Raw genomic sequence first — 21,461 nt, 5'->3', positions numbered from 1 at the left:
TCATCAAGTCTTCATTGATTGGTGACCTCACACAGTCAAAAGGGATCAGGAACGTGTATGGTTTGGCCGTAACGGATCACCTGTCGCTGCGGTCTTAGACCGTAGCTTCAGGTAGGGCCTGTGCGCGCTCCTTTACAGAGAGGCAATGTGTCTGTATATTGCGATAGTTTCTATGTACAGAGGAAAGGTTGGAGGGACAAAACGAGTCTTGACTGCGTCAGAGATGACAAGCTACCAGCAGAGGCGAGACAATTGACTCCTATGAGACATTTGCAGGAGGGAAAAACTTCTCTGTATGCCTGTGGACGCTGTGCGGGCACTATGTGGGGCAACCCCAATACAACTTATCCCTATATCTTGTAGAGCAGCCCTGGAGATCTACTGGAACGCCACCAGATAGGAACTAGCAGCTCAGAAAACAATCAGTTTGATTTTGATCGTATAATAGAGTGTGGTATTTGGGTTGGTATTTGATTTCTACAGTACTCAATAATTTCATACTTCATAAGTCGAATACAACAACGATAGTGCTCGAAGTGACTGTGGGGCATTCATTTGCCTTCCCCCGCACCTTCGCAGTCTGGGGTAAGGGAGTAAGATCATGACATTGGCTGATCAGCAGTGGACTTCTTCTTGTTTCTAATATCAATATCCCCCATATGGAACTCAGACTGTGCCCACCAACTCCCTAGTTTCTGAGTCGCCCGACAACACGAAATACTAACCGAACTCGGCAAAACTATGTCATTTGGCTTCGCCAGCCGTTCGCGAGCCGGCAAAGCGCGCACTCGCTCAAGACTAGGCTGCGCAACATGCAAGCAACGGCATGTCCGATGCGACGAGGTCCACCCAGTCTGCGGACACTGCGCAAGATTACAGCTAGAATGCGTGTATCAACCACCCAAACGCAAGCGAGGACAGCCTGGCCACGAGCCTGAAGTCTCCGGTACCCGGCTATCCAGAAGTGGGAACCTGTCCAACAATCGCTCCGATCTGCCTTCATTCCAGCAATCGGCCTATGCCAGTACGACACTTCCTATCTCTGGGTATCTGGGGAATTCCCCAAGGCCCGTCCCACAGAACCAGGCTATACGTGATTTCGCGCTATCCGATGCCTTTGGCTGTACGGGATTGCAGGAGATTGGATGGGATGAGCTCTCGCAGGACCAGTCGGCTTCGGTGACTGGTCCATTTGGGTATGGAATGCCCGACTTTGGTACCCCGTGGGCGGGGCAGATGTGTAACTTCCCTGCCATCGCTGGGATGTCCCCGGACGGAGATGTGGTTCAGTCAGTAGATGTCTCGCAGGAGAATACGCAGTCGAGTCCAGAAATTTGGATGCTGCCTGTGAGTGGTGCGGTCGATAGTAATATCGGTCGGCGACATATTCGGCGAGAGCAATATGATCCAGCGCTGCAGTTTTCAAGAGTTTCGCCCGAACATGCGGAGAACGACTGCTCTCGGGGGGCTTTGCGAGGTTTATTAAGCGAGACTGAAAACAAGGGGCGCTCATCCCTGCAGGAGAATCAAGGACCCCGAGGAGCGACCTTCTTCCATGACCCAGAAACTGTCAAATTGGTATCACTTTTCCAGAAAGTGACTCAACCTCCGGCAGCAATTCTCATAGGTGGCGTTCGAAAATGGAGACATCTACAACGATATCTAATCGAGCTGGCGAGCAAAAGTCCGCCCGTCTTGGATGCTCTCCTCTGCTTCGTCGAGTTCTTAGCCATCGAGGAAACAGCAAGATGGCCCTGTCGCTCTCACGATATCTGCATGGATCGTATTCTGGAAAGCCATCGCTCGGCACGCTGTCAGATCGAGGATTTGGTTTCTAATCAGCCTGAGATGAGCCACCTACAAAGAGAACAAGCACTAGCAACACTGTTTCTCTTGGGTTGGTTTGAAGTCGTACGTGATCAGAATGGCGCTGATAGCCTCTTTCCCCGGCACTTGGCTGAGGCGATCATCACCAACAACTCAGATTGGAACCGACACTCAAGGCAACTTCTCTCTTGGTTCAATACTCTGGATAGTAAAGCTAGTCATTTGAGTGGAGGTTCTTTACTGCCTGCCGAAATCCTCGAGATTGTCTCTCGGCACCCGAACCAGATCGTCGGTTCGAACGATGAGGACGTCGACGAGAGCGACGATGCAACGGAGGCAGATAAATTGAGACATGCCGAGTCTCCGACGTCCGATACAATGTCCAGGATTGTCCCTTCTCACCGGTCATTCCCCTCTGCCACGCTTACAGGCGGTCACATCAAGCAAGTTGTTCTCCGCGCAGTGCTTCAGCCGGCCCTGGAATGGTATCTGGCGTCGCAATCCTACTGTCGTTGGATCCGGTCACACGACAAACACCATCGCAAACGGTTCACGCCAGACGATGAGTTCGAGGTCATTGTTGCCTGCAAGCAATTGGAGAAAGACCTCTGGGAGTTTTGGGGACATCGACCTACGATCATCTCCTTGAATGTGGAGGACCTCGCGAAAGCCATAACACTAGAAATGGCTGTGCGAGTAGAAGAGATCTTTAGTATCTATCTGGCCAGCTTCTGGATTTTGTTCGTCTATCTCCATCGCGTGAGCTGGTGGAACCTGTCTCTATCCCCGACCGCGAATGCAGCCCTGGTGGAGGTCTGGGGGAACATGCAACGGGCATACGGCGAAGTCATCAGTAACGGACAAAAGAAAGTCGTCCATCCCGCACTCCTGTGGCCGTTGTTCTTATTTGGGTCTGAATGTACCTCTGAGCAACAACGAGCATGGGCTATTGAACAGCTCGAAGCCCTCGGTGAATCGAAACCGATCGTGACATCTGAAGGCCAAGGTGGGGAAGACTTGCCTCCATTTAAGATGAGCTCGGGAGCTACGAGGAATGCGAAACGAGCTGCGCTTCTTCTTCGAGAGCTCATCAAGAGACAGGACGAGCAGAAGACTCGCGTCGACGACCGAGATTTATCGATGGAATTATTTGGCTGCTATTTTTCGATTGTGTAAAGATATTCACAGATATAAGAGAGCATGTACAACGTCAACATGGAATTCATAATGCTTATAGTGCCGTCCTCAAAATCTCCAGTACATGCTCCGACTTGGTCAATGGAATCGGGTTAGTCGCCGCCCAAAAGTCATCCAAAGCACGCTCCGACAAAGCAGGTAGAATATCCGCCTTAATCTCCATCTCTGTCAATGTTCTCGGAAGTCCCAAGGCACGGATAATAATATCTAGTAAATCGCCCAGATCGGCCGAATCCTTCTTCAACCCGGCCTTCGTAAAGGTTGCAGCCGGTATTTCTTCAGACCAAAGAATCTCACGCAACTTCTCCTGCTTCTGGAGAATGCGCTCATTATCATGTCCATATCTCGCATTGAATTTCATCACCGTCGGACATAAGATACAGCTCGTCACTCCATGCGGAACACCCAATGGGCCCAGCTGATGCCCGATAGCATGACTACCTCCCATCGGGATACCAGAGCGAACATTATTCATAGCAAAGATAACCCCCATCTGGCACTGGTGTCTAGCTTCCACGTCGGATGAATCGTTTTTGGTCTTGAGCAAGTTGGGAACTAGTTTCCGGAGACCGGCTTCGGCGCGCACGTCGGACTCGGGCGTGCTGTTAAGCGAGCAGAGGGCTTCGACACAGTGGTCCACACTGCGCATGCCGGTGCTCAGCCAGTGGTAGTCTGGAGTGTGCTTGCTGAGATTTGCGTCAAGGATGACGAGCTTGGAGCCCATGCCGGAGTGGAGGAAGCCTTGCTTGTGGTGTGTTCGGTCATCGGTGCCGCCGCCTAAGCTGAAGTACTGTTGTAGATAATAGGTTTAGCATTGTTTATCTAATTAGCTTGAGCTAGAGCATCACTTACCTCGCCACCAGACAGGGTCGTGGGAATAGTAATCAGTGGTATAGTGGGTACTTCAACCTTGTCTGGCACATCAGTGCTCTCGACAGAGTATTTAGCCAGGCGTTCAGCCGTCTCGATATTATTAGCGAGTGCCTGTTCTTCAGGTTAGTTTTCAAGACAAAACACTGTCTAATGCTTCAAGCGTGTGAGCACACCAGAACAACAATCTTCGCGCAATCGGTGATGCTGCCAGCACCAAGCGTAACAATGCAATCCGCATTTACTTTACGAGCATCCGCGGCAATTTCCAAGATATTCGACCAAGGCGTATGAGGCATGACGCCCTTGCGGACACTCACGACACGCTCAGGATCAATGGCCGCAACGAGTCTGTCAAGCTCGTCTGTTTCTCGAGACAGAGTCCCGGAAACGATAATGTAGACTCTCGAGCGCCTGAAGGTATCTCGAACATGCTTTGCGCAGGCATCTGGGAATGGGAGTCCATATGTCACGTCTGGAGAAGGGAGTTGGAGATCGCGAGCGGGGATTCCAGCGAGAATACTTGCTGGCGGATCTGTAAAGGCTGGACGGTAGGTTTCAGTGACTGCCATGTTTGTTGTCGTTGGTGTTTCTGTTAACCAGTGTCTTTCTTTATCAAAAGAAACTAGAGAGTCTTGGTAGCCAGACTGATTTGTTGGGCATGTCGTGGACAACAGAGAGTGCCCGCGTCAGCCCTCAGCTTCGGACATTAGTCTTGTGAAATGCGGGGTCAAACAGGGCCGATAATGCGATTATTCGCGAGCTCGGATGCCTGGGTTCCCGAGATATCGGAAAGTTAGTGGTGTGGGTTCCATCTATCGTGGCTCAAGTATCCATGGATGTATACCCGATATCCGACCCGATGGACGTGCGGGTTTTTCATGGGGGCTTGCAACGGTGGAGTGGAAAGTATGAGAGGTGGTACTTAATTCGTAAGACCATTAAAATATATATTTGGTAACAGTCTTAGTCTTAGCTGATAGGGTACTTTAAAGCTGACTCTCAATTAACTAGAGTCTCTATTCCTGGGCCCGTTGGTTTCTGTTTTTCGTTGCATCATACATTCGCCTCAGCACATACTAGACTACTGAATGCTGGCTATACTAACTTCCTTCCTGCCATTAAATATTCACAATGGGAGCACAGGATATTCGCCTGTCCATTATCAGCGGGCCTTCGGAGCCTGCATTGGTCAAATGGACCTTTAACGACCTCATAGCCAAACAGGCAAAGGGTATGCCAGCTTCTGTGGCTGTGGTTTCACAGCACCAAAACATTATGATGTCATACCAGGAGCTGCAGCAAAGGTCCGAGCAGTTGGCAATGGGGTTGATCGCTCTGGGTCTCACGAAGGGAGATAGTCTGGCAGTCATGCTGGGGAACCGCATTGAATATGTCGAGGTATGGATATGGAAATTACCAGCACTGGCAGAGCCAAATACTGATCACCAACGACTGGCAGATATTCTTCGCCTGCTCCAAAGTCGGCGCCTATGTGACGCTGATGAACTATGCTTATTCGGCGCACGAATTGACCGCTGCGCTCTCTTCGACAAAAAGCAAGCTACTACTCACCACCGCCAAAACATCTCGGTATGATTATATGTCATCCTTACAAGCAGTAGAAAAGAAAGTTCCCTTCCTGAAGCGAATCATAATTCTCGACGATATCAGCCATCGGGACAGAGATGTCGTCTTACCTGGATCCTGGCTCACATACCAGGCTTTAGTCGATACAGCGGTTGCCATCAACATTGATTGGGCCTCAAGAGAGATTATCGAATGCAATGATATCTTGAATTTGCAGTTCACGTCTGGAAGCACCGGTGCCCCCAAAGCTGCGGCATTGACTCACTTTGGGATGATGAACAGTGCTCGCTATCTGAGCATAAAAATGAAGGTGAAGAAGCAGGATATCATTGCTATTCCTGTGCCACTCTTCCATGCGTTTGGATTGGTTATGGGTGAGTGATCTTACCGAATTGTTTTCTGCTTTCACTTATATACTAACCTCAGCTCAGGTCTTTGTGTGTCTATGGTGGCAGGCACCACCGCCGTATTCCCGTCTGAGTACTTCGAAGTCGATTCCACACTAAGATCAGTAGAGAAATACCAATGCACGGGAATTTACGGAGTGACCACAATGTTCCTTGATGAGATGGCTCACCCCGACTTTAAAAAAGCCAATCGCTCTACACTCAGGTAAGCCCCCAGTCCCCAAACTTGCTGCGAGCTGACATAAAGACACACAGATTCGGAATCATGGCCGGCTCAAGCATGCCACACAGCCTCTTAAGCCGCATCATCAACGAATTTCCCGTCCGCGAGCTATTCACAAACTGGGGTATGACGGAACTCTCATCCGTCGCCACAATGACCACATCCCAAGACCCAATAGTCAAGAAAATGAAAACAGCAGGCCGACTTCTACCGCACTTCATCGCGAAGATCATCAATGTGGAAACAGGTATGCCTGTTCCCTGGGGCGTGCGAGGGGAGGTCGTCGTGGGTGGATTCGGCGTTATGCATTCTTATTACGGCGATGAATCACGCACGAGCCAGGCTATTCGGATCCACGAAGAGGACCTTCTACCGGGGCACGCGGGACGAGATGAAAATGGGGATTTGCGTCGCTGGATGCATACGGGAGACGAGGCCTATTTGGACGAAGATGGGTATTTTGTCATAACTGGACGGATCAAGGATCTGATTATCCGTGGTGGTGAGAATATCTCGCCGCTGGAGATTGAGGCGCGGTTGTTTGAACATGCTTCTATTCAGCAGGCCGCTGTTTTTGGCGTGCCAAGTGATCGGTATGGAGAGGAAGTAGCGACAATTCTGGAGTTGAAGGATGATGAGAAGAGGCGTCCTTCAGACTCTGAGATTCGAGATTGGGTACGGCAGACTTTGGCGAGGTATAAGGTTCCTGTTCATCTATGGTGGTTGGGAGATACTAGCAAGGGCGTTCCTGCGATATGGCCCAAGACGGCGAACGGAAAGCTGAAGAAAGTCGAGATCAGAACCATTGCAGAAGGTTGGTATTTGCATTATAGTGGCAATGCTATGAAGAGGATCATAGAAACTAACCACTCTGTTGTTGCAGGCATCCTCAAGGCCCAAACAAAAACCGCCGTTCCTCTCATACGATCGAATATGTGAGCTCAAGTCTGCGTAGATTATCGGCCTTCGGAGAATGTCATCAGTACATGAATGTTCTTCCTATAGATTTTAAGATCATATTCCTTCAGTGAGAAGCTTGCAGTAAATCAAAATCCAACAATATACGTCAATTTACTACGGCTAATTCAAGGCATTAGCCATCCATTGCTATGTCGACAGAGTATCTACTCCGACTGCCCAAGAAGCCAGGCAAGCCCTTTCACAGAGTCCCTCATATGCTGTTTGCCAAATTCCGTTTTAGGCCACCAAGACCAGAATCCGTGCGGGAGACCAGGATACAGATCTGCCCGAGTCTTGACACCATAATCTTCCCGCAGTACCTGCTCATAGAGAAGTGCTTCATCTCGCAGCGGGTCGGTCCCACAGATCTGGAAATATGTAGGTGGGAGGTTTGCATGGCCGTTGGGCCAGTTGAAGGGGGACATCAGAGGGGATAACGGGTCATCTTTGTATGCACCTACAAACAACATTAGCTTCTTGTGATCAAATATGCAGCTACATATCTGCCGAGAGTAATAGTTGCGACATACGTCGGAAAAGCGCAATGGCGCCATCATCCAGGATCAACCCGTTGGCATTTTCTTTCCGGCTAAGATACTGGCTCTTGTATTTCTCGGGGACTGCCTGGGGTGCGAGCACCGACGGGATAGAAAGATAAATTCCCGTCAAAGGAGGCTGGATATTTTGGTCACGGTAGAGATGCGAAATCGCAGCTGCCATGCCTCCACCCGCAGATATTCCACCGATGATGAAGCCTTTCTCCGGATTTCCACCGAGTAATTTGGCGCGGGAAGCAGTCTGCATCTGTCAGTGTGCAAAACCATTAAAGAATTAGATCTCATGATATATTTGGACCACATACCCATGTTAAAGCATCATAGGTATCATAAACAGGAATGGGAAACGGATTTTCCGGAGCCAGTCGGTAGTCTACATTAACACATAGACCAGAGAAGTGTTCGCACCAGGTTCGACACAGAAGCACTTCATTCTCTAGTCCACCGAGTACCCAGCCTCCACCATGGAATATCACTAAGACAGGCCCTGGCTCGTCCTGATGTTCGCGCTTGTAAGCGCGGACGGTTATTTGAGATCCGTCTCGAGTGGGGATAGAGTGATCTTCCTCGATGATCACTGGGCCCCCAGAATTTGCGTAGGATTGCGTCAACTCCTTTTTTCGCTGAGACAGCAGCTTTCGCAGAGCCTGAATGTCGCTCGTGACGCTCAAGCTTGCTGGCTTTGGTCCTGTCTCCAAGATCTAGATACTTTAAGCGTGAGCATGGTATGAGTGCCTGGTTTTGATTGATATATTGACGGACCTTGGCCAATTCTGGATTCACATAGGAAGAATTTCTAATCTGGTCTGCCATGTTCATATGTTTTTCTCTGATTTCAATTTCAAACATTAGGATGGAGAGGAGCTTGTGCTTTTTACGCTTAGTGTGACTGCGGGTTCTCCAGGCTATATCCCATCTAGCCGAGGTACGTTTGGGCGGTTATACAGGTTGCAGCTTTCAAGTCCCCAGATCTTCGTAAGCTCTCCACCCCCGCTGCTATGAAAGGCCTACCGATAAACGATGCTGAATTCGTTTAAATCACCTCGTCAGCTTGTCGAGAACATAGACTTGAGCGATCGGGACACGCGTGGAACCTCGAATGCAATTATTCGGCTCCGCACGCTTGTCGGATATATCGTCTGTCGGAGGTAAATTGCGGGGTTAACGGCTTAATTACTAAGCTATGAGTTGGTCAACCTATTGCAATAATATGCATGATGCACAAGCTATTCAGCTTGACCACAAAACCATTTGCGCGGTAGGTGATGAGATTAAGTGCTGCCATTGTACGCATAAACGGTTCGGTTGGCCTAGTGGCCTGATGGCACCAACTTCATGCCATTTTCACCCGGCCTTGCTTTTTGGGGGTTTTTTTTTTTTTTTTTTTTTAAAAAAAAGAGGGAAATAAGATTTCTGGATAGAAGATTCCCGAGGGCTACTATAACTACTCTTGACTCTGCAACGGACAAGAATCGGTTAATATTGTTCATTGTGATTTTGCCCGGGATACAGATGTAGAACAATATCGCATTCGAAACCGACAGATACAAGGGCAAAACAGATATGACCGGTAATGATCGCTTGAGAATATCAGGTGAGACAGATGGCAAAGCGGTCAGGGGCCTGCCTGGATGGGGTTTTGATGATGCTGAGATGGAAGGATCTGAAGGCAGAAATGAGCCGAAGCTCTCAAGGGGGAAGAACACTTGTAGACAAGAAAAGCGGACAGAAAAATGGAAGCATGAAAGTGTTCTTGAATGTTGAGAATAGACTCTGGTGGAAGGATACGATGGGTCCTTGAGATGGTAAAAGGGAAGACAAGGTCAAGTAAAGAGATCAAGATTGGTGATATGTGAAACATAAGAATCACAGACCATATGGGCTTCATATAAGGAACATTTACTAGAGAAATGTTCGTCTATTTATACAAAGCTCTGGAAGAGACCAAGGGCAGTGTCATAATGTTCTCTAGAGGTCCGCTTGCAATATGCATCTGCGGACGTCTAGGCGGGGCCACATCCTGGAGTAGACGGAGTTGAGTGTTGGTAAGCACTAAAGGCCAGTCTAGGAGGATTCCAGACTCTCCAGGGTCAGCAAGATGTGAAGCTTAGAAACGTTAAACGTGAAGACGGAGTTGCGGAGTCGCGGAGTTTTGGAGAAGTGGGGCTTTGTAATGTCCAACATCCTCCCCGCCGTTCTCACCGCAATAGAGTCCAACAACCTCACCCAATTCAAAGACGCTGTGGATGCATGGAGCACCCAAAGAAATCCCGAGTCCCCCAGGGTGCTAGAGCAGCCCATATACTTGTTTCAGCCCGCATTGGAAATTGCGTTGAGATTGAGACATGTTGAGATTGCTGATAAACTGTTGCATCATTAGATCAGCCCAGGTACAATCCTTTCCCTTTTTAACTACCATGATTATCCTTTCATAACACCTGTTTTTTAGCATCTTTAGTCACTGCACACCCTTATTCTCAATCCACTTAACCTTCTGTCTTTTTGTCTCTTCTCTCTCCATCTTCAAGAGTCTTGATGAAATACGCTTTTCCCATCCATGGACTTGGTCCATTACCTTAGTTCGCTCCTTTTGTGGTATCAGGTTTGTTAGCCTTTCGTGTAAAGCCTTGTTCATAAATATAAACTCTTATCTGTCTAAAGATAATCAAGCAACATGGGCCTGACTTGCAACAATTATAAGCAGGACTTCCGTTACATTATGCTCTTGATACTCCAAGCTTTCAACTTTCAATTAATCACATTTGCGTTTATAATTCTGCTTCTGTCTCTTGTCTTTTTCTTCACTCAAAGCCCTTGTAGGGACCTGTGCAATTCACACCGACCAGGGAAGACTCATCAACATCATGGCAGTAAGCCAGAGACCCTTCAGGACCCTGAACATCAATATTCATTGCCTGGATATTAGAACAAGACGTAGTCGAACTGCAAGCGAAAGTCACAATATCGGGTGCATATTTGCTGCTGGTTATGCCTTGGAAGTTCTTGAATATCACATTGCTGATATTGAGAGGACTAGGGTTATCGAAACACAGAGTAAGATTACTCTGTCCATAGCACTGGTCCAGTTCGATGGCGTAGTCCACCTATGAAGATAAACGTATCAATATACGTTGCTCATCTCACTCAATGCATAGAGAAAGGAATGAGAGAGGGGAGAAAACATACGTCTTTGACAGTGAATGTATCGAATACAACATTATTCACTCTGCCGCTGCCACCGCCTCCCTGCAGATCAGCCGCTTCAGATGACGGAGTGTTTGGCCAACTGGCGCATTGTTTAGCCTGATACCACCCCTAACATTTCAATGGGTTTAGAGAAAACTCACACTTTGACTCTTGCACCTGTCAAGGCAGAGATCATCGAGACATTATAAACATAGACGTTCTCGACGATAGAGTATCTGGAGATAGACACCAGACCACGTCAGTTAGAGAAGAAGACTATGTAATCATCACGCTCACGTGTTTGGATATTGGCCGAGAGATCCGACAGAAATCCCGTGTGAGCCGGTACATTGCATGTTCTGGACAAGCATATTCGTGCTGTTCGGCTTGAAACTAACACAGTCTATAGAAAGTTATTAAGAATTTTCAGGGTTCACACTCAGCGAAACAGATCATCTGAAATTTGGATGTGGTAATGTTCGAAAGGCATAAGCGAAAGACCCATGCCAAAATGATTGTGGACTTACCGTCACCATTGTTCACTACCTACATAATCGCAGAAGGAGTCAGCAGCCTGATAACTAATAAGTCGTTATTCAAACGTACCCAGTTTTGAAGTGCCACGTTATTAGATCTATACGTATCTATATCCAGTCAATTTAAGCCCCTCGATTGTTGATCGCATAAGCTTACCGATACCGTCTGTATTTGCAGCTTCATTGTCATTTGACGAGACACTGATCAGGCTCAACCCGTCGATCACCACTTCAGATGAGTTGGCCATAAAAAAGTGATATGTGGGTGACTGTCTCCTATATAAGACGGTTAGTATCACCAGACACAGGATCAAAATCACATATATGCAAAGTGAGCCTACAAGTTAAGGTTCGAAATAACAGAATTATGCAAACCCTCGATGCCGATCAGGCTTGGGCGATTCAAAAGCGGGTCCTTAGCGTACAAATCGTACCAGACCTGTCCGTTGCCATTGATCGTACCCCCTCCTGCGACAGCCTTCAGTGAAACTCCAGAGATCCTGAACCAGAAGGAGCATACCATAGACCGCAACACCATCTCCACCCCAAAGCCAGAAGCTTGTGGCGTTCTGAAAGACAAACTGAAAGCTATTGTCTTGCCAGTAGGTTGTGTTATCGGTGAATTGAATGTATCCTTGGATATCTAAAGTCCGTGTTAGCTCTCAAGGTCCAATGTAGTTTGATTGGAACGGATTACCAAGGTCGATGTTTTTCATGAAGGTCAGATCCAATGCAGTTCCAATGGTATAGTTAACACCTTCTCTAAACACAACGCGACCGCCATTGTTGCATTCATAGACTGCATTGAGAATGTGCTGCGAATCATCCTGGCCATCTCCTGTGCTCTTAACATAGCACAGTTTTTCGCGTAGTGGGAAGGTCCGATGCTCTCCGGGGCACGGATTGGGAAAGCACGTAATGTGGGGACGAGGCGAAAGGGCATCTGTAGCTCCGCAGCTCTTGGCGGCAGCCAGAGCAAGGATAGTGAGCCAAAAAGTGCGCATGTTGATGGTTGACACTATGTGGTGCGCAGTAGGTTCCAGTGGGTTCAAAAACCCAATTTTGCAAATGAGAATGATCTTGATCGCTGCTGTCTATTCATGACCTATATACCAGATCAAGAGTTATTTTTTCATCAATAATTTGAGGGGCTGTACCCCATACACCCCTAATGCGACAATTGCCGATTTTCCTTAGGTGGACTAATTGTGGGGTTTTCCCCGCAGCGCTCATTAATTTTTCCGTGGGAATTGATGCGTGGTTCGGCAATTTTTCCATCAATCTTACTCTATTCCCCAATTAGGGTAACGCATGAAACTACCTAACTGGTGGTGACGGTACATATAGAGTTTCCGTATGGACCAAAAATTCCGGAGTACATCCATCGTGGATAGTGCCTGTCGATGCGGTCAGTACCACATAGAATCGCGAAATAATGATATGAAACTCTCAGGACCTGATTGCTTGCCCTCATCTGTCAGAATCTGAAGCGATTCCCACCGGAATTGATGTCGTTCAAGTTGGCACGGGGAGTGGAATTCGAATTCACAGGATGAAGCATCACATACAATCCTAATTCAATGCGAAAATCGCTAGATAGTTAGGCTTTTGACTATCGACGACTTAAGTCATTAACACCAAGCTTCGTCTCGTTTATATACACTGTCATTGGATGAGAGAGAGGATTCAGTGTATACCAGACTCAAGATATCTTGTGTGACCGAGTGCCAGGTCAAGAATGGAAACGAGAAAAGATTACAATTTGAGTGCTATGGTCGACGGGAGATCTAAATTGAGAAAAAGATGAAGAGACAGGGGAAGAGTCTCTACTTATCTACAATAGTGTATGTCCTATGTCACCTATCAAACGTAGTCTTCAGACGCAGTCCCGCCAAGCGCAGTCTCGTCATGCCTGGTCACATTGAACACATAAATGTCCACTCCTTTCATGAACGTAGTGAAATTACGAGTTGAGACATTGTTAAATTGACCACCCATGAGATGTCTTAAAATAAAACTTGCCATTCTACTCCCATAGAATATGGCCCACCCGTAAGCGGACTTTGGCTGGATATGTGCTTTTTTAAAGCGAGATGTTGAACAATTTCGAGCACGGAGGTTTTGGGGGCGTCTTGATTACCATGCAATTGACGGGGACTTGCGGGGCCAAACGCTTATACTCCCCCACCCCAGGGCGGACCCATATCGGCACCGGCCCGGTACACGGTATAGACAAAAACCGAGTTTTGAACTCTGCAACACTGCTGTACGCCTCGGGGATTTTATTAACTGGTTTGTTACCGAGAATGGACTACCGGAAAAGTTTTTACTGTTGATTATTTTGAACAGAGGAAGATTGTGGAAATAATATTATACTGTAGGTTCCTGGTTGACCTCAAATAAACGATAAATTTTACTATTCATCTAACTCCCGATTCTCCTGTAAGGTAGAGGGGTAGAATATCTCGACAGAATATCAGTCTTTGAGTTCTCAGATCTGGTGTGACCACACTTGATGGGATTTTAACGGGACTGCGCATGACGGGACCACGCTCGACGGGTCTGCGCTTGACGGGACCGCGTTTGGCATCACTGCGATTGAAGACTGCGTTTGAAGACTGCGTTTGACAGGTGACACAGGGCATAGACTGTTGTAGATAAGTAGAGACTCTTCTTCGGTCTCTTCTTCCCTTTCTCAACTTGGATCTCCCGTCGACTACGTACTCAAATTGAATTCTTTATTGATTTTCTTTCTTGATCTGACATCCGGTCACATCTGGGAGATAATGGTGTGCTAGTGCGAAGCGAGATCCACTTGGTGTCGGGCTGTACAGTGGCGTTGCAATAGTCTGAAACCCTTCCAAAATGCCATTAGTTACGACCTCCCTATTTCGTATACACCACTCACTTGTAGTAACTTACGAGTGGTGGGGTACCTGATTGCCGGCAGAATAACTAGCGTGGTAGTTTTAAGGCTTTCAGACTAATGCACTGCCACTATACACAAACTATCAGCTCGTATCCAGTGAGTGTAGTGTGGCTTAAGTGCCGCTACTGTGTGCACCCCGTGGGGGCCGAGGGAATTGACGCTGATGCAGAGAGGTCTCGGAAATCAAGACTGGAGACGGAGAAAAGATGAACGGCGACAACGGAAGGGAAGTTGATGTGTGCCTGTGCGACGGTGAAGGAGAATTCAAGTTTGTCTGACCCCCTTGTTTATCGTCCATATGCAGGGGACCTTGCGGTGGCTTGATCATCCTTCTTCGGTTGCACTCTTTCTCTTTAGCAGTTAGCAGTTCCTCTTCATGGACAGCGCTATCTCAATCGAATCCGGTCTAGTACGCTATAGTGGCGGTATCATATATCGGGAGTTAAAAACAAATTGGAGGAAAATAGGAATATAAAAGGGAGTTTGATACCGTCAAAGTTAGACAGACCCGGCACTCAATCATATCGCTGTTGTTAAACCAATCCCAAAGCTGTAAGCCAAGATGAGACTTTTGAATGGCATTCCCGTCGTGGCAGGGCTTGTCTCCCTCGCCCTGGCCGTCCCTCACGCCTCGACGAACGCCCAAAAGATCAATGTTATGATCCAGCAAGTCAAGGCTTCTTCCGAGATGGACATTGCGGTCGTGAGCCAGGAAACTTCTCAAGTTCTGGGTTATTCTTGCTCTAATACCCTCGACTCGGGTGTCTTTGCTGATCTGCCCATTATGGCCAATGTGGACGAGGATGGTGCCCGTACCCTTGCTATTGGCTCCAAGACGTTTTTCATTCATGAAGATCGTAAGATATCAGTTGCTCCCGAAGCTATAATGATGTCAGTGGATTCCCGACACCGAGCTGGTCGGGGATGGAAGCCCGCATCAGAGCTATCTCTACAAACAGCTTAGTGTAAGCATCATACAAAATCTGTCTGCAATGAAGACTGTAGAAGATAGGCCGGCCAACTAATCACCTACGCAGGTAAATATCGAATGCGACGATGAAGAAAGTTGCAGCGCCGGGAAATCAGACAGCGTCTCCTATACCGAGATTAACATCCTTTCCCTGTTCGCTGGGACCGTGGTTATGGATGGCAGTAGTATGCGTTCACAAGCTCCTTCTTGACTTTAATTTGTCCAACGCCTTTTAGGAACGACTTAAGGGCTTCATGCACTCACAGCACTGACCACTTACACGCGTGCCTATGTAAAATAAAATCTTCTTCCTCTTCTTCAAGAGTCTTCGACGCTGGCCCACGTTATCAGCATCGCCGGCGGCACCAAAGAGGGTTCGATTAACATGAACGACCTACAGGGCTTGAAAGTTCCGCTAAGTGGGATTAGTGGCCACATGTTGAGCGTGATCACGCTTTCCCAAGAAAGCTTTGCAACCTAGGCATCTGGTGTCAGTTCTATGTGTGTCTTCCCTAGTGCCGCGACGACTCCCCTTTTTGACAAATTCCCCGTCTGCTAGTATTAGTAGCCCTGGCTGTCGTGACTCTTATGTGGCCAAGCATGACTTTACTACGTTTGACTGGACTGCGTTTGAAGAATACGTTTGAGGGACGCGTTTGACAGGTGACACAGGACATAGAATGGGCCGTTGCTATTGCATGGGAAGCACGTCAGCTAAACAAACGCGTAGATCTAGAGGGAGTTAAGAATGGGGATGACTATAGCGATCATCTACGGCAAGCAATAGAATATAATGCAAATCTTCAAGACAAGGTAATCACCCCTGTCCTAGCGCCAACTCACAGTGATCAGTTAGCCACGGGTCACACAATATATAATGCAAGTTTGGCGTAGCAGTCATGTTGCTCATCAGAAAGTTTGATTTTGTCCTATCATATTCACTCGCATTCCGTCTGCCTTTCTGGAGAATGAAAACTTGTCCATAATCTACGGTTGTTGAAATGTCAGACTGCATTTTGTGATAGTTCACATGGAGCTCAGGGTCTTTGGGGGCTAGATTGTCGAGCTGCCAGCAGGGAGACTCTTTATAGTTCCTTTAATGCAAGTCATCTCGGCTTAGAGCGGTAGGTATGGGCATCTTTGAAGTGCTGTTAAGGCATGATTCCATCTCTTATGTTTCAAAGCTCACTATAGGAACCGTCGTCTGCCTTGTATGAGTATACCAGACTCGCACACACTTTCTACTAGAGCAGAATTGAACCTCAACGAGTAAAGCAAATTCGTATTCCAACGAACATTATAAAAAGAGCCTCAATGCGGACCAGAAGGTATCCAGCCGTCGCCGCAGACACCACCCTCAGTAGACTCAGACACGAAAATCTCCTTCCCGGTAGGGCTGATTAATGGCAAGTAGAACTTCGCGATCTTGGTACTGGACTGCGGCACATAGTGGAAGATCAACGACCGACGGAACCGGTCGGCAGTTCGATTCGGCCCTGATCCATGCGCCATGCTGCCATGGAACAATAAAACGTCACCAGGCGCCATCGACGTGTGCTCGGCGGTCATATCTCTGGGCAGGTGAATCGCCTGACGGCTGAACGAAGTTTCCGAATCAGCGTCACCCGGGCAGACTAGCTCATAGTTATGGGACCCTGGCACTATCTGCAGCCCGCCGTTATCTTCGTCGACTGGATCTATTGCGATCCAAACTGCTATACATGTTTCGGGATGTGACTGCAGAAATAGATTGTCCTGGTGCATTGCCTGACCGCGAGCTTTCGGCGGCTTGAAGTAGAACATAGATTGCGCACCATTGACGGGGCCAATCGTTGCCTCGACCTTGTCGAGAATGCGGCGGTCCAGCATGTATCTGCGAGCCAACCGCCCGACCTCCAACTCAGGGTGACGATGAGGGTGGACGAAGCGGGGATAGCGGGCTAGGATGTCGTCATCCGGGACATGATCGTCGTGGGCGAGACTGGCCCTGTCCCCCTCGACCTGGGCCATGAATGCATCGCGGATCACGTCGACCTCGGCAGGTTCTAAAACCCCAGCGATGTTGACCACGCCGTTCTCTTCATATGAGCGCTTGAGGTCGGTTCCCGGTGCAGCAGGTGTGATCATTGTGTCTGATTTTGAGACGATAGATGGCTGCGTTTCATGGATGAGACAAGCCGGTTTTTTGGGAGGGGGTGGTTGAAAGCGAATGGTAATGTCGTTATAGAAAACGAGTCCAGCTGCAATGGTTAGCGGGGAAGGAGAGAACTCGGCATAGATATCACCGAGGCACCGAGAAGGCTCTGAATCCTGTAAGCCTCTCGACATACAACGTCCACAAAAAGCCGAGACCAGTTACTTGGATCATATCCCATGGGATCTAAGACCTTGATGCGGAGAACATCATGCGGGGGACATCGCTTGGTTGATGATTGAAACTGTGGAGCACCGTTGTTTGTGTTTGTTTAACTTCACTCTGGTAAGAGCAGTGATACGGCTCGGCAAATAGTGAAGATCGATCCAAGTTATGCTCACGGTTGCACGTGAAAGTGACGATAATCTCGTTCTGTCAAGATCCTCAATTCCACTGCAAGATGATATCTATCCTAAGTTATATGCAGGATGTATACTAAACTGTATCATCGGGACAACAATAGCTGCATGTAAATCAGTTGTGGGAGTTCGCAATTTGCGTATCCATTAGTACATTTACTAGATAGTGTCATGTGCAATGATTGAAAACAATGGTATTCAAGTCTAGCTATCTTGTCCATATTTATAATAGGAAATCACAAAAATCCCACATACAGGTGAAGTCTGTCCACATCGGGGCATAGATTTCTAATTGGGAGAATGCCAAGTGAGTCAGCGTCAGGATGTCCGGGTAAATTCTGGGGGCCATTGTAGTGACAACTAACTAGTTAAGTTGTGGTGTCCCTAGCAATTTCAAATATACTCGCGTCAGCGACGTTCTTTCTCCTCCATTCATCGGTAATGCCTCTATAATCTCGCGGTAGATAGACCTCCAATAGTTCTTTGAACCAACTGCTCTTCCTATTCGGCGCTAACCCAAGATCCCTGAGCAGCGTATCTATGTAAGGCAGAGAATCAAACACCAAATCGGGATACTTGCCCGCCGCCCCCCCACATTCCTTTGGACGTCTAAACCTCTCATATATGCCTTCTTGAAAGCTGCGGTATTCCACAGCTTTGATATTAATATGCAGAGGACTAAGATGCCTTATCTTGTCATCAAAAAAAGCCATGATCCAAAGAGCCTGGGCCTGAGCAACTAGCACAGCGTGGACGGAGGAATGCAATCCAATAAAAGCTAAGTTCTTCTTCTCTAGGAAGACAGGCTGGCTTGGGATAACCATGCGGTAAAGCTGATAGGAGGAAGAAAGTTGCGGAATCTGACCTTCCTGAATTGCCGGGGCATTTCCAACTCTTCTTGGGACAGATGAGAGATAGCTGATTAGCCGACTGATTTCCCATTCAGTGCCAACCGAGTTGCATGTGCCCGCCCCCTTTGCTATTCCGAGTCTCGCTCTTTCCATGGCGCATGACGTGTCAAACTGGATAGTAGGGACCGTTTTCCAGCCCGTGCAACATGCCAAGGCATCAGCATCTAGCATCTCTCCAGTCGACAGGTGCACTCGACCCTTTGACAGATAAGCGAGATCCGCTATGTGTATGCTGATCTTCCCTTCTCGAACAAAGTCAAACCAGTTCGTGTCGTAATTGTGGATGCTCAGAGAATTGCCCATCCAGAATGGAGTCGTCCAGGGCTCGAGCTTCTGCAATTCCGGATGCGTATGATAACCGTTCAGTTTTTTAATGTGCGCATCTAGTCGTGTCCAGAAAAACTGACAGACCTTCTGGCCTACTAGAGTCTGGTGAAGGAAATGCCGCAGGAGAGCAAGGCACCCTATCTTCCCGTACGGAGTGGGGTCGAATGAAACGAACAGTCTGGTAGCTGACAGTTTGGCTAGAGAGAGCTTGAATGATCCCCAAGAAAATTCCCTCGGCCAGAGATAGCTCGGACCTCCTCCAGTCGGACGTATGACCATATGGACCTGAGAGCCGGACTGGGCTGCTGCGTAGCAAACATCCCATGCCGACTTATTCCCGCCAAGGACGACGAGACTTTTGCAAGACCCAAGATTGTCGGTCTCCTCCTTTAACTGTTTCGAATGCAGTACCAGCCCACCAAAATCTTCTTGTCCGGGAAATGTCGGAATGTATGGCTCGGAGGTGAGTCCTGTGGCAATGGCTATCTTCGCAGCCACAAGCGTATCCGCACGCTGCTGCGACTCTTTGATAGATTCGACCCTCATCGACCATCGCCCGTCTGCTCCAAGCGTTGCTGACTGCACTCTGGTCTCGAGGCGAAGATACGAGTCGATACCATAGTGCACCACGACATCGCAGAAATACGCGTGTACAACTTCGCCTGGAATATGCCCATGGGCTTTCACTCCATATCGTTCTGGGACCATAGGGAAATCGCCGAATTCGTACGATCCGATGGTGTTATTGGTCTTGAGTCCTGGGTACAGTCGCTCCTTGGCCCAGGAGCCGCCTACTGACTTGGCTTGGTCCATAACGAGAAGTCTGCCATTTGGATGGACTTGGAGATACGTTTTAGCCATGGCGAGGCCGTGCAAGCCTAGGTTGGTTACGTCAGTTGGACTCGAGAATCATGAGAACCTTCATCCTAGTAAAGAGTTCCTTACCTGCGCCAACGATGAGCAAGTCGATTCCTTCTGAACCCTCCATGGATGCGGAATAATTTTGCTAGTGCTTGAAGCTTGGCCAGTGTAAAAGAATTTAGAAGTGTATACAAACAGTGAGACGCAACATTGCAGTGACTGAGGGGTTTTTATGAATATATGTTCTCAACTTATCTACTTCCTGCACAGCACCTTTCCCCTTCAGCAATCTCTCCCACGCTGCTGTAGGCCCATCATCTAAATCTCCGATGTTGTGTTCTTTTCCGAAAGAGACGAATCTTCTGTGCGTTATCACCCCAGTCGCGGTGGATGACTATATTCTTGCTCATCTCTGTGTCCAGATAGATACCGGATAGAAGAAGCGAGGCTTGAGCATAGTCTAAAATAGAATAAGCCTCCAGACATCAAGATCCGATAAGTATCCGAATATACACCATGGGCGGCTTGTGGTATTACACAGATTTGCCAGCAGAATTTGGCAAAACCATCCAACAACGGGAGTTTGCATTCTAGACAGCAAATTAGGACGCGTTGGCGAATCCTCGGGCTACAATAGCGAGATTCCGGATAGATGCCGGATAGGTAGGGAATGGAGTTTCCCGGACATAATCCCCACATCTCCACAATTTTAAGTCTACTACGATAAATCCAGACACAGAACGAGCCTTCTCGTTTGGTAGTGGGGTTTCAATCAGCTCCATAGTTCTTGTTAGGCTTCGTTTCATCGGATGCATAGGGCTGTTAAATCATCGCCTGAAACACTCTCGATACCTAGACTTCAAGACAACATTCCCATGGCAACTGTAGACACATATTCATCAGGTAATGAATGACGGTAAGAAAAGGTACTGATACGAGTAAGAAGCTCTGGCTCTTCAGAATGCTCTGGCTCTTCCTCGATAGTTGGACGCAGAAGTGGCTCGTTCACCAACAATAGGTCACGAGGTATCCCTAATAGACGGCTACGTTGGTTGATCTTTATACGCACAGTTTCGGGAGGTATGGCGTGAGGTACTACATCGTTGATAAAAGGGAGATCATCTGCGGCTAGCTCGTACGGTCCTCCTTAGGGGCTAGGAGGAAGAAGTAGTTGCTCAAGCTCCGTAGGAATTGTCAGTTCCCCCGAGGAAAGTAGGTAGGTACGTACGGGTCAAGATCAGCAGACGGGTACTCGGTAGTCGAGAAGTACTAATCAAATTGTATAGTTCCCTGTATAGCACGAGCAGACTATCGTTGTTATTGCTGTTCGTTGATCTTTGACTCCTGTCTTTGTTCGACAGACGTATTATTTCATGGCCGCCCACGTTCCCGCTTCGATACATTAGGGAGGCAGGGGCTATTATAGGTAGAAGAGAGCCAATTCGGTCAGTAAGAGCTAGAGTGGATAGCTAAGGGGGCCATACTTGAAGTTTAGTAGAGAGGGTCGCTAAATAGGGGGCAATCCTCAGAGAGGCTCAGTTTTAAGGACAAAAATCG

The 21,461-nt window shown here is 48.0% G+C and overlaps 8 protein-coding genes across 8 annotated transcripts; 3 read left to right on the top strand and 5 right to left on the bottom strand.

Annotated features, from left to right (window-relative positions):
- Positions 1-741: 741 nt before the first annotated feature.
- On the top strand, positions 742-3,003 carry N7510_005138 (Zn(II)2Cys6 transcription factor; the record flags this gene model as incomplete). The annotated part of the gene is made up of 1 exon (XM_056977064.1): positions 742-3,003. The coding sequence occupies one exon, from the start codon at positions 742-744 to the stop codon at positions 3,001-3,003; it is 2,262 nt and encodes a 753-aa protein (XP_056837020.1).
- A 55-nt stretch (positions 3,004-3,058) lies between these two features.
- N7510_005137 (iron-containing alcohol dehydrogenase) lies at positions 3,059-4,466 on the bottom strand (the record flags this gene model as incomplete). The annotated part of the gene is made up of 3 exons (XM_056977063.1): positions 3,059-3,814; positions 3,877-4,008; positions 4,071-4,466. The coding sequence occupies 3 exons, from the start codon at positions 4,464-4,466 to the stop codon at positions 3,059-3,061; spliced, it is 1,284 nt and encodes a 427-aa protein (XP_056837019.1).
- A 562-nt stretch (positions 4,467-5,028) lies between these two features.
- N7510_005136 (AMP-binding enzyme domain-containing protein) lies at positions 5,029-7,053 on the top strand (the record flags this gene model as incomplete). The annotated part of the gene is made up of 5 exons (XM_056977062.1): positions 5,029-5,295; positions 5,357-5,858; positions 5,916-6,096; positions 6,147-6,928; positions 6,998-7,053. 5 exons carry the CDS (start codon positions 5,029-5,031, stop codon positions 7,051-7,053), a joined length of 1,788 nt encoding a protein of 595 aa, XP_056837018.1.
- A 185-nt stretch (positions 7,054-7,238) lies between these two features.
- Positions 7,239-8,444, bottom strand: N7510_005135 (uncharacterized protein; the record flags this gene model as incomplete). Its single annotated transcript, XM_056977061.1, has 4 exons — positions 7,239-7,531; positions 7,605-7,872; positions 7,937-8,332; positions 8,394-8,444. The coding sequence occupies 4 exons, from the start codon at positions 8,442-8,444 to the stop codon at positions 7,239-7,241; spliced, it is 1,008 nt and encodes a 335-aa protein (XP_056837017.1).
- A 1,988-nt stretch (positions 8,445-10,432) lies between these two features.
- N7510_005134 (exopolygalacturonase) lies at positions 10,433-12,357 on the bottom strand (the record flags this gene model as incomplete). Its single annotated transcript, XM_056977060.1, has 10 exons — positions 10,433-10,735; positions 10,818-10,917; positions 10,979-11,053; positions 11,115-11,220; positions 11,345-11,363; positions 11,424-11,461; positions 11,511-11,629; positions 11,695-11,821; positions 11,874-11,996; positions 12,051-12,357. 10 exons carry the CDS (start codon positions 12,355-12,357, stop codon positions 10,433-10,435), a joined length of 1,317 nt encoding a protein of 438 aa, XP_056837016.1.
- Positions 12,358-14,844: 2,487 nt separating this feature from the next.
- N7510_005133 (uncharacterized protein) lies at positions 14,845-15,733 on the top strand (the record flags this gene model as incomplete). The annotated part of the gene is made up of 2 exons (XM_056977059.1): positions 14,845-15,139; positions 15,576-15,733. The coding sequence occupies 2 exons, from the start codon at positions 14,845-14,847 to the stop codon at positions 15,731-15,733; spliced, it is 453 nt and encodes a 150-aa protein (XP_056837015.1).
- Positions 15,734-16,563: 830 nt separating this feature from the next.
- Positions 16,564-17,379, bottom strand: N7510_005132 (phytanoyl-CoA dioxygenase family protein; the record flags this gene model as incomplete). Its single annotated transcript, XM_056977058.1, has 1 exon — positions 16,564-17,379. One exon carries the CDS (start codon positions 17,377-17,379, stop codon positions 16,564-16,566), a length of 816 nt encoding a protein of 271 aa, XP_056837014.1.
- Positions 17,380-18,306: 927 nt separating this feature from the next.
- N7510_005131 (uncharacterized protein) lies at positions 18,307-20,031 on the bottom strand (the record flags this gene model as incomplete). The annotated part of the gene is made up of 3 exons (XM_056977057.1): positions 18,307-18,343; positions 18,421-19,921; positions 19,989-20,031. 3 exons carry the CDS (start codon positions 20,029-20,031, stop codon positions 18,307-18,309), a joined length of 1,581 nt encoding a protein of 526 aa, XP_056837013.1.
- Between the last annotated feature and the right edge of the window lie 1,430 nt (positions 20,032-21,461).

This window comes from Penicillium lagena, assembly GCF_028827675.1.
Source record: "Penicillium lagena strain IBT 129212 chromosome Unknown utg000002l_segment0_segment0, whole genome shotgun sequence".
NCBI lineage: Eukaryota > Fungi > Ascomycota > Eurotiomycetes > Eurotiales > Aspergillaceae > Penicillium > Penicillium lagena.
The sequence above is the reverse complement of the archived record's forward strand: the minus strand, read 5'-3'. Positions and strand labels throughout refer to the sequence as shown.